Below are 12,563 nucleotides of genomic sequence, written 5' to 3' on the forward strand. Positions count from 1 at the left end.
AATTGAATTACATTTCATTGTAATTCAGTGATTAGCCTGCATTTCTGCCTTTGGAGTTTTCAGCTACTGTTAGCTTTGAGTTGTGGGGAGACCGAGTGAGGATTTGGCAATGCTTTCCTGTATCCTGACAGCAGCTGGGGAAGCAGAGAGTGCATACCTGATACGGACAGTGCTTCTCCAAGGAACTTACACGCCTGACACATGTGAGTACATCGTGAAGGGCAAGGTGCTGTAGGGCAACTGTTCATCCTCAGTTGAGAACTGATGTTGAAGTAGACATCTAACACTATGTAAATGATTCATAAGTACTGTTACAGTAGACAAAGATGCTGTGATTTTAAGCTGTAATTCCTGAGTTATACAGGAAGAAATGGATTATTCCCATCAATGTGATGTGCGTGGTGCTTAGCATTTTGAATGGATGAATCCTGTTTCATCAGAAAGACGTTTCCGATTTGTGCTGCAGGCAGGAAGAGGATGTAGGGTGCCAGGCAGAAAGGGTCTGAGAACCCTTCTTAGAGGTGTAGGCAATGCATCTGTTGATGATTAGGGGTTGGGGGTGTGTGTGTGTGTGTTTGCACGTGCATACACATAGAGGTCCAAATTTAGCACTGATTTAAAAACTTTTATATATTTAAACATTAAATCTAACATTTAGTCTAATATTTTGGTATACTTGTAAAAATAATTTTTATACATATATACATACATACACACAAACGTATATAGGCTTATCAGGCAAATAGAGATGTGTCAGATATTTCTTTTTGAAATAATAATTTGAAATGCTACTAGTTTTATTAACAAACACAAAAATACAGAATTATAGCTGTCAGACTACTTTTCATTCAAAATTTTTAAGATAAAGTTAGAAGCAGAATTAAACTTTGCTGCTTTATCTTGATCTCTGTTGTGGACATTTAAAGTTAGGGAGAAAAGTATGGTTTAGTAAAAGAGACAGTAAGCTTACTGTAGGTGCATGAAGAATGCCAGCTTTGCCTTGAGAAAGAAGAGCAAGTTCCTTTGATGTTTTTAAACCAGACTGTTTTAAGTAACATCTTATTTTAGCTGCTTGTATGGGACATAGTTGTGGTCCAGGACATGGTGGTTTCAAAAAGGAAGGAAGGAAGGGCTTGAAATAGGCCTCTCCCCCTTTGTAGCATATGCCTCTCGGGTGGAATTGGAAAGGGCAAGAGGTCTCGTGTTGCAGGGTCATTTGTGTATTTCCTTCAGCCTTTGGCATGTCATGGGGCGTTTGCTGTGGGATCTCAAACTACATCTTTTCTCTCATAACCTTTGCTGTCAGATTTAGTTCCTTTATTTGCTCCTTGTAGAGTTATTTTACATGACATTAAGGTTAAGTAGAAGCTTTTATTACTGGTATTTTTGATGTGTATGAATAACCTCCATTCAGAAACAAATTTGTCAACCTTTTTTAAAGTGTCTGTTGTAATTTATGTGTGAAGAGTGGTTTTTATGGGGGGAAAATCTCGATTTAGTGCACCTTCTCCAAAAGAAATTCAAGGACTGCAATGTATACCTCTGTGTGTATATACATGTGCATGTGTATTTAACATACATAGCTGACAGCTGAAGTAAGATACTTTGAAAGACAATGACGATGATTGCCAATGATTTGCACAGAAGCACAGAGATTTGTATTGCAACCTTGCACGCTGCCAGTTCATTTTTATTTGGAGATCCTTTGTGTCATTCTCCTCTGCATGCTCTTCTGGGGCATGCTCTTCCTCTGGTCCCCAGGCAGCACTTTCTTCCACCTCACACATTCTTCGTCAGATGGATAGGCAACCCTTTACTTAAAAAGAAAAGACAAACAAACAAAAAACAACCCTCGCATTCATTTTTTAAAAAATACACGATGAAAAAGTGAGTTTTCTTGTTACATGTTCTGTATTAAAGTCAATGCTTGTCTTCTCTGTACTTATGATATGTCTAAGGACCTAACTCATTCATGCAACTCCAGTGAATTCAGTGCTCCTCTTCATATGAATCAAATCACTGCTGTGCAGAAAAGTTTGCCAAGCTCCAAGTATAACAGTGTGAAAAGTCAAGACTTGGATAGAAGTACATATTGCTAATAGGGAGTATTTAACTGGGTATCTTGACAGTTACAGCTCTTTTTGAGAAAGCTGCCTATTGAGGAGTTTGTCAATACTGTAAATACTCAATGTGCAGTGTGTTAATGTAATTAAAGAGCTTTTCAAATGGCTTTCTACTGATAATATAAGCATATGTTAGGGCTTATATTTTATTTTGCTTAATAACCTGATCATCAGGTCATATTGTAATATTAATATTGTTGTAATAGATAATTCTGTATTAACTATATACAATTTGTAACATTATATATTTAATTATTATTGCGACTAAATTTTTAACGTGTGTTGTGTTTATAGTCTTCTCTTTTCATTTCTGTATCAGAAGAGAGCTGTTGCTGATTTTAGCAGAAAAGTAGGCAGTTGTGCACCTACGAGAGGAGAATGTTAATTGCAGGAAGATTGAATTCAAGGTAGAAAATAGAAATGTTTATGAATTGGCCTATTTGTGTTTCTATGGTGGGTGTTAGGCAAATAGGAAGAGTTATTTTGGCTTCTCTGCAGGATGTGCTAATTTATAACATTAAAAATAAAAAATGGAATTTCACATAAATGTAAACAAAGAATGCATATTTAATAGTCAGGTAGCTGGTAATTGTCTATAAGGAGTGAGTTTCTAGCTTAGTGTCTAAATTTGAAGTTATTTGCATTTTTTGTGTGGTGCATTGTGTTACGTAACAGCATTCTGCTTAATGTTTTATCTACCAACATTATTTTTAAAAATGATGTAGGGAAATTTGAAATAGGTTTTCTGTTTAATGCAATGCAAACAAAAATATTGGTTATTGTTTAACAGAACTTGCCAGATGCAAGTTCTATAAATTTTAATTAGATTGGAACTATGCCTAGCAGGACAGCCATTTCATCTTGCATGCATAGGTGTGTATGAACTGGGAAGGAAAAGGTGAGGTGAGAAGTAAAGAGAGTCGGAAGAATGGCTTTGGACCAGAGTGGTGTCAGGTAACTGAGTAAACACAATGCAGTAAGTCCAAGGAACAGAGAAGATGGGATCAATTTGACTGGTCTGGGGCTTCTAGTGATCTTCCTGATGGTTGCAGTAAAAGTCCACAAAAACGTAGGCTTTGATTTTTTTCTTTCAAAGAGGGGAGGAAGTGAGGGAATTAAACAAAGATTAACAACATAGACTAATTATTTGAGTGGGAAATGTTAAAGACAGTAACTACTACAGTGGAGATGATTAATCAAAAGCAGGGGTTGATCTCCCCCTGTTTGGGTCAAGGCCTTTAGTAAAGCCATAACGATGATGATTTTAAATGTCAATATTGAGTGAAGTAATTAATGGGGCTTGCAATAAAAGGATGACAGTGTGCTCAGTATAGGTTCAGTGAAGTATTGGATGCTTGATCAGTGGAGATTTTGATGCCTCATGCCCCCCATCCCAAAGATACGCGAGTGCTTGGTCATTCTCAGTAAGAACTGTTGAGGTTTGCAATGCTCTGTTGTCTCTAGTCTAGAATAATTCAAGTCACCAACTTCTAAGGCATGCTTCAGGGCTAATCTCAAGTTTATTCTTCCTGCTGCTGGAGAGAGGAAGATTGTGCTATAGGCAGAAAGGATTAGCGTTCATTAGTTCTGAATCAATTTGCAGAGAACGCTGTGCGTGGTGTCCAGGAGGTGCTTATTGATTTTATTTCACACACACACACCCCCAGCATCACAAAGAGAGTTTATTTCCTGGGCAATTTAGAAGTGGAAAAAAGCTTTAATTGCAGATGTTCTGCATTTTTTTCCTTCACTAAAATTTGATGGGTTGGAGGAATAGATCAGGATTAAGAGGAGCTTTTAGATTGTGGAAGAAATGCTTTTTAAAGTTGGCTTTAAATACATTCAAGTGGTTATATGCTATAAATTTTAAGGAAGTGGTTTTAGTTTTTAAATGAAAAAAGGTGGCTTAGGAAGAGAGGGGAAAAGAAAGCTTAGCAAAATTTAGCAGTTTTGTGATGAACCACACACTTCTCCAGAAGTGAATGGTATAGTACCTGCAGCAAACCAGGGAGAAATCTAAATGTCATCTAAAATAGGTTTGTATGCTTCTGAAATTGAACTGTCAGGTTGAATCTCTCTCAAATCTGAAACATAGTTCTTTGAAAGTCTTTGGTCGAAGTGCAGAACCTGAAGCAGCTCTGCAACACTATTGCTAAGAGGTTTGCAGGATAATCCTTCAGCACTGCTGACAGAATATTTCCTGTCATGTTCAGCTCGGAGAAAGATACAACTCCTGTTTCTATCTGGTATCATATTTTGAAATGTTACTCTTCCTATTTAAATTTTATATTTTGTTTCCACTTAGGACAATTAAAGGCTGCTAAACAAAACTCCAGACACCTTTTCTAGTAATTTAAAATTGCCCCATTAAATGCAAATTTACCTTTTAAACAGCATTACCACTAAATGCAAATTGGTAACGGATTATTACTGAATAAACAGAAGATCTTCTTTATATGCATTTGATGCTCTAGTAGCACAAGTCTAATGATTATTTTAGTTTAGTATTTTGTGTAATATCTGATAAACTTTTAAACACAGCCATGACTTCTAGAAAGTGACGTCAAGGAGAAAAGCAGAGACAAACTGAATTAATCCACCTCTGAGGACTATAAACATATAAATGTAGAAATTTATTTTGTACAAACCCATGATTTCTGATTCGGGGCTGTTAACTTCCATACAGGTGCTTTATTGAATACCTCTCATATTTTCACATGAGAATATCAGCCAGTGCAGTGAGGAGTGAAGGCACTCAGCACCTTGCAAAAATTCATCTGTTGACATGTGCTCTAGTAATGCAATTTACTTTCTTTTTCTTTGGGTTTGCAGGCAGGAGCTTCCCAGGTCATCTTCACTAATCCCCTGGAGATTGTAAAGATTCGGTTGCAGGTAGCAGGAGAAATTACTACAGGACCCAGAGTCAGTGCCCTCTCTGTTATAAAAGATTTAGGCCTTCTCGGTCTTTATAAGGTATGTATTTCTGCTTTGAGTGGTTTCATCGTTTTATGTTTTATGCTAAACTTTTACATTGTTGAAAGAAAAACTGTTAAAAACAAAGACATCTTTTGAATTTAAAACCAATCTCTTCCTGCAGGGCAGCCCCACAGTGGAAAACTGAAGAAAACCCACTTCTATATTAATGGCAGTGGGATACAAAAAAATACTCCCCCATTCTATCCTTTGGGCTTTTATGCTAAGCTCCAGGGAGTCCTGTATTGCAGACCTGCTGGCTTCTGGCACTGATCTTTTCATTTGGTGGGGTTTTGTGAAAAGTTTCTTTAGCTTTCCCTGTGTATTTTTCTTATGTTTATTTTGAATGTCTGTTATCTCTATTGTTATCTTTACAGCAGGATATTCTCTTTGTCTTAATAGTTTGATAGCAGTGAAACAGTAGTGGAGTTTAGTAGGATTCAGATTTTTAAGAAGTTAAGTGGTGGGATTTGTCAATAACAAATTCCACTAAAAAAAAGCCGGTACTATGCTATACTTCAGCAGAATGCCAGTCAACAGATTCCTTCCCTGCAGGTATACTTACTACCGTCATTACAGATCAGATGTAATGGAGCAGAAGCTATTAGTTTTCTTAAACAAGGAAGAGTATTTCTTCCTGTATCTTCTGCCGGTGCAAGGGGTAATGCGTAAATTCAGCAGCTGTATTAGCTGTGCACTTACAAAACATTGTTTTACATGATTTGCCCATAGACCTGCAATAATACTATAAAAATGTGCAAATTTACTTTTAGAGCTGAAGCTTTTGTTTTGAATTTGGTAGATGAGATTCCTGACCATTACATTTCCTAAAGATCACAAGTGTTCTCGTACATGGGACAAAATTACCATTTCTGTTCGCAGTAATTAAACAATCGAGCTTACTAAAAATTCTGCTGCTCTTTAGAATTGCATTATCATTTGTGAATAACTGTAAGAACTCATTTTAGAGCATAAAGTATCTGCATGAAAATAATTGAAGGAATGAGTTTCTCTCTATCAAGTCTGCTTAAGCCACGTAGGTTTGTAATGTGTACTGTCTGTTAATAAAACTACTGGGTGACTGGCCTCAGGTAGGTGCCTTGTGTGGAGACTGCTGGCTTGGAGTATAGCAGCTGGGTATTGGGGCAGAGTGGTGGTTTTGTGATGTGCATGCTTTCAGGGTATGCACATGAGATTTTTTGGACATAGAAGGGCTTATTTGAACTTTGTACAGAAGGAGTTATTTTAGTTGGTAACAGACCGATGACTGAAGTTAGTAAAAGAAGATTAGATATGTTTTGTTACGAGTACTTCACTATTTTTACAGCATGCAAAGTTCTGTTAAGGAACTCTTTAATGCATGTTTGTGGCCAGGGACTACTCCTTGCAGTATTATCACAGGCTACTAGATTGTCTCCCTGTATCTTCCCCTTACTAAACAGCTCGCATTTTGTGGTGGTTTCCCTCTTTATGCTCAGCTTCCAGTGCAGCTTCTTCAGTCAACCAGCTGATGATCAGTGGAGATCAGTATGAGGTCTTGCAGTCCTTGCTCATGTGTTAGTAGTGCTTTTGTGTTTGGTGTCAAAAATGGCATGCAGGGACTTGTCTTGCTGCTTCCGTGGTGGTGGGTTGTTGTCAGCAAGACATAAGGACGGACCTTTGTTACTTTCTTCATTGAATTTGGACACATCATATGTAAAAGTTACTTATCCTAGGTACTGATGTCAGGATTGATGTCACATTTCGCTTACCGAAATTAGACATGAACCTCGAATCTTCCTTCTAGAAACTTACTTTAGATGTGCTTTATTCTTTTTTCAAGTTCAACCCTACATCTTCTGTTTCCTGAGACATTTTATGTTCTGTGTTATTTACCTGGTAGGTGGAAAGAATTGGTACTTCCTGGGCTCAAGCTGCTTGCTGGGTCTCAATTTTAACCTTATTTACAAAATTCATTTGTATTATGTTTCTTTTCTGTGTGACAGGGTGCCAAAGCATGTTTCCTCAGAGACATTCCCTTTTCTGCAATCTACTTTCCTGTTTATGCTCATAGTAAACTGATGCTTGCTGATGAAAATGGCCATGTGGGAGGGCTTAATCTCCTTATAGCTGGAGCCATTGCAGGTAATTTTGCAGAATGTTTTCTAGAAGTAATTTTTTTTTTTCTTTTAGTGAGTAATATTTAATATTCATTCAGTAGTCCCATATAAAGGAAGGGTACTGTACCATTGTATCTGATTTAATCTAAATTTGATCACTGTTATCCTTAGTGGGAGGCGATGTAATTTTGATGAGAGCTAATTACATTTGCATAATGTGGATAAACAGCATAATGCAGCTCAGCAACTTGTAGTCAAATTTGATCTGTCTGTCTCAATGGGGTTTTACTTGTTACTGTGCTCTCAGAGTTGAAGGCTAATTTGAATCTTTGATGAACATAAAATGAGAGATCATAAGAGCTAAGAAGAAAATGACTTACCTAGTTTTGGATTCCTGAATAACTGAGAAGAAACTTTGTTCAAATGTAATCGCTAAAAATAGGGCGTTAGTTTGTAAAGAAGCTGAAGTTAAAGTATCATACTCTGAAATTCAAAATATTTTAAGCCTTCTCAAAAATGTTTAGTATAAAGAGAATACACAGATGTGATGATAACAAGTGGTTTTTACTAAATGGCAAGTGGTATAAAGTAGGAACTGTAGTGGTGGATATTTAAAAATACAGATACAGATGGCCAGATTCAGCACTGCGAAGGATTAGATCACTCGGATGAAAACCAGGTATCTGCAGCCTGTCAATTGTGAACGATTCAGTGTTGGAATCTGTGCAGTTTGGAAACATCGCTGGGCTGAACAGACCTTTTGTTACTTGTCAGTCGTAAGGAATCACTACATATTTATCAGTCATGAGCCGCCTGTCTGTAAAGAACAGTGTCCCGTATTGGACTTGATACAGAGCTTGGCTGCACCTGCTCTTTGCCAGAGGGAAGGGAGAGACCAGCTAGGAAACTCGTAACAGATTTGTAGTCTTTTTTTCATTTCTGGTAGCTCTGCGTTACTTGAGAATAATTATTTAGCTTACTGTACTCATAGAAGCATGTATCAATAGTATTATTTAACTTGTATCTCATATAAGGACACCCTGGTTTTATTTTTAGATTGCAAATGTCACAGCTTCTCTTCATTTGTTCGATTAGTGTTTCTGGGTCACTCATACGAAGTGATGAACCCTATTGAAAATGTGTGTAAATCTTGTAGGCCTGGTTTTGTAGCGTGTACAGGAATCTGCCTTTCTGAACTGCAGCTTTCAAATTCCTGATTGCTCGATCTGTTCCTGTTACGCATGCGCAGCAGGGAAGAATACAGTCTGAACCTACTGTAAAGGAAAATCTGCATGTGGTTGCTATTAGTGTATGCTTGTAGGCTTAACTACATTGCTTCTGTTTTCCTTTAAAACCTCCTGAACTGATCAGTAACAGAGTTTACGATCACCTATGCAAATCAGTGACTCATTAAATTTTTAGTTCAATATTAACCAATTGTAAAAGTTCAACAGAAGTCAAAATGATTTTCAAAATTCTAAGTCAGAAGATGGTTCCTCTTTCTTTTTAAGAGGATGACATTTTTACGGTATTCAGAAGTATTCAGTAATATCTCAGATAACACAGTTACATACTGTGGAGTACATTTCTGAAAATGTTCTCCTTTCCTTTGACTAGAAAGCTGAGAGTGGTGCCTTGGCACTGGAGATTTGTTCTTCCATCGCTGTTGGCTAATATCATGCTGTTGGTACTAAGCAGTCTTGTAAAACACCTTCATTGTCCTCAGTCTTTTTGTGGCTTGCCTATTGAAGTAAGCAGCATCTCTTCTCCTACAGAACAGTCCGAACAGCAGTACAGACATATTTCTGTAGAATAGGTGTTTTAAGTAGTAGTTTTCTTACTAACACCTTTAACAAATGGATGTGTAGGATTCAAGTTCCTAAATCAATCATCTATGTAATTTGCAAAATATGTTGTAGAGTATTAACAAATACAGTAAGGTTGCACAATTAATTTTTATCATGGATATCTCTTATTACATATATAACATACGTCTGAATTTAAAAATGCCTCTCTTCTTTTCTTTTTGAAACTACTATTAATGACAGACCACTAGAAGATTGCTGTTGATAGTTTATTATTTTCTTTACTATCAGTTATAGCCTTTAAATTCAGGATAAACTCAAAACAATACCGAGCACAACAGTTTATATTAGCATCAAGTGTAAGAACTTGCATTTTTAGTAATGTCTAATCCTTGCAAAAAACATTAAAGTTTGCAGTTGTATTTTTCAGTTAGAAGTGTTTCATCTTTTACAAGACTCCTTGTGCAAATTAAATGTGGTTTTCTTCTAAAAGGTGTGCCTGCTGCTTCTTTGGTAACCCCTGCTGATGTCATCAAGACAAGACTGCAAGTGGCAGCTCGCGCTGGTCAGACAACATACAGTGGAGTTATTGACTGCTTTGGAAAGATTCTAAGGGAAGAAGGCCCTTCGGCTTTTTGGAAGGGAGCTGGAGGTGAGAAATGCACTCTGAATAGTAAGGCTGACCCCCGAATCTACAAATTAGCACTTGGTTTGTTAAGGACTCAAATTAGAGCAGTATTTACAAGGTCTGATTCTGAAAAGCATAACATCTTGTTAAAAATGTTTAGCTTCTCTCCTGAGAAATTCTTTTCTTTGTTTGACACGGTGATTTGTAATGTTTAACAGCTCGTGTGTTCAGATCTTCACCCCAGTTTGGCGTTACTTTGGTCACTTATGAACTTCTGCAGAGATGGTTTTATGTTGATTTTGGAGGCCTGTAAGTCAAATATTTGCTTTTTAGCTTGCACAAAGAACCTGCTAAGTGAAAAAACAAAAAAAATCTTACTTTTTTTCATGCATGGGACCACTTAAAACTTAGTGACTTCGAGCACCTGTACTTAAAATTGCAGTATGCAAAAAATCCCACCATCTTTATATAATTGAGAGAAACTTGCATGCTACTTCTAAACAGATGAGGAGATAAAGAACCACTTCATATTTATTTTAGTTTGTATTTCCATGGTGGCAAGATACTTTGTCCATTTTCCCCATGTCACTGGAAGTTAAAAGAATTTACAAAGCTATCAGTAGTAAAAATGTACCTTCAGTTTTGGCCTTTATTTCCCATTAAGTAGTGATCTGAACTCAACTTTACTTGACCATAGAAGTGAATTAATTAAGGTCAGCTTTCATAGTCTTCCATACTCAGACAAAAGCCTGAAGTATTTAGTCTAGATTTCATAAAGTTATTCAGGCTTAAGAAAACACTTTAAATAAAGGAAAGGCTTTTTTTCTTTTTCTTTCTTCAAACAGCAAACCTTCTGGATCAGAACCTACCCCAAAAACTCGAATTTCAGATCTTCCTCCTGTTAACCCTGAGCACATAGGTGGATACAGACTCGCTACAGCTACATTTGCTGGTATAGAAAATAAATTTGGTTTGTATCTTCCAAAGTTTCGGTCTCCTGGCTTCACCTCAGCTCAACTGAAAAGTACCAGCTGAGTCGTGAAAAGATGTTTCAAAGTGATGCAGTGGAAGAAGCTCACAAGAGTAGTACTGTATTTCTTTCCAGTCAGCTGCATGTTGTTCTAGCTGAACTGAGCTTGCAAATCTAATTACTCCTTTCTAATATTAATATATACCTGCATTTATTTGTTTATTTGCACACAAGGAACTGATTGAAGCTGTGGCTCTATGCCTTGTTTGAACTGGTGGCATGAATCTGTAACCTAGACTTTGCCTTGCACAGCTTGCATTTAATGTTACTGTACATATTGTACATCTTTGTACAGAGACATCATGGCATCTATACACGTACATTTATATAATGGGTATTGCAGTTTCAAATAGTTTGAAATGTACAGAATGTTTTGAAGGTGTTTTGTTAACAATCGCGACAATAAAATATTTAAAACCACTTAAGTCAGTTCACTTCTTTGTGTTTACAGAAAAGTTGTCCACCGTGATTTCCCCCCCCCCCCCTCCCCTTGCTTTCCCCCCCCCCCACCCCGAGATTACAGACCACAGATTAAAAGATTAGATACACCCATTTAATGAATGTGCAGCACAGGACATAGCCTCAGAAGCAATGCATTTCACTGCTAGTTACAGCAAAGGTATTCAAATGCAACGTGCTGGCTCAGAAGTGTAAGAGAACACAGTAATTGGATGGGCAGATGCAACATTTTATTTTGCAGTACTACTTTGTCCCAAGGAAATCCCTTGAAATACATGGTAGCACTAAATGTGTAATAGATCTTATCTCCATGGTAGCATATGTAAAACACAATCAGATATTTGCCAGTTATTAGCAGACTCAAGACTTTTTACAGGATTTATTACTCAGTGCTCTTTTTTCCAGAATGAAAAACTTTTTATAAAAAAAAAAAAGCATTCTATTTCTAGATTGTTTTACCATTGAAAGATTAGGTTATTCTGGAAAAGACTTACTTTTTATATTCTTTTTATATGCAAAACTGATTGTTTAGACATCAAGTTGAGTGGAATGCTAAGTAAAAGGAGAGGAGAAAGGAAAAGCTTGAACTATTTCTTCCTAAGGTTTATCTGGGGTAATTTTTAAATGCAAAAAATGTCAGAGGAAATAGGGGAGTCTAGATTTCTACAGTCTTAGAGGAAAAGTAGTTACACTACCCATACAGCCAGAGAAGAGCTGGGTGGGTTTCCAGCCTTGCTTACGGAAATATGACAACCTCCAATCTTTCATTTTACATGTTTCTTTCAGGGTTAAACATCCTGGTGTACAGGGTATCCCAGCGGTATAAACTGATTTGAGGTTCTGTCATTTTCTTCCTCAGGTAAGAGCAGGCCAATATGAAGAGTTTTAGTCAGCTTATGAAGAAATGGCTTCTTAAAAACTGAACAGTACAAACACAGACAAGCCCTCCTTCAGTTCTAGCCTCTAAGCAAGAGGCAAATTCTTCTGGTGCTGAATAACATTTAGCAAGCTAGAGGTTACAATACATTAAACTTGGGAGTTTGAGCACTATTCTGCAACATGCATATATATATATATATATATATAATGCCATTAGAAGGCTTCCTGTCTTTACTATTTTTAAACAGAAAAAAAAAATAGAATTACCTGTTCTGTGCAGTTTTCTAGAGACAGGCTTCCCAGAAACTCTCTCCTGTATCTATGTATTTTGTTCTGTGCTTTTCTAAATAGATACAAAAATGGTAGGTACCCACTGGCATTTAATTTTAGTCACAGCTTGTTGACTGACTTGATCAAGGCCTTAGGAGACTTTACAATGAAAGACAGCATGTGTATTTCCTACAGCTCCAAAACTGGACAGTGTGGCTCCCAGGATGATCATTTACAGTATCTAGCATCACTGTTGGTCTCTTAATGTTGCAGGTCTCTTAATGTTAACCTGTACTC

At 37.0% G+C, this 12,563-nt stretch overlaps 1 protein-coding gene across 1 annotated transcript in view; it reads left to right on the forward strand.

Annotated features, from left to right (window-relative positions):
• The window catches only part of LOC104164226 (calcium-binding mitochondrial carrier protein Aralar1), a gene marked incomplete at its 5' end in the record, with an annotated part of 18,652 nt that extends 7,569 nt beyond the window's left edge, over positions 1-11,083 (forward strand). The window contains 5 exons of the mRNA XM_009703499.1: positions 4,956-5,096; positions 7,082-7,220; positions 9,494-9,652; positions 9,847-9,937; positions 10,474-11,083. Coding sequence (XP_009701801.1) covers positions 4,956-5,096; positions 7,082-7,220; positions 9,494-9,652; positions 9,847-9,937; positions 10,474-10,663 — 720 coding nt within the window. The remainder of the gene's footprint in view (positions 1-4,955; positions 5,097-7,081; positions 7,221-9,493; positions 9,653-9,846; positions 9,938-10,473) is intronic.
• Between the last annotated feature and the right edge of the window lie 1,480 nt (positions 11,084-12,563).

The sequence above is a fragment of the Cariama cristata genome, unplaced genomic scaffold (assembly GCF_000690535.1).
Source record: "Cariama cristata isolate BGI_N322 unplaced genomic scaffold, ASM69053v1 scaffold16917, whole genome shotgun sequence".
Taxonomy (NCBI): domain Eukaryota; kingdom Metazoa; phylum Chordata; class Aves; order Cariamiformes; family Cariamidae; genus Cariama; species Cariama cristata.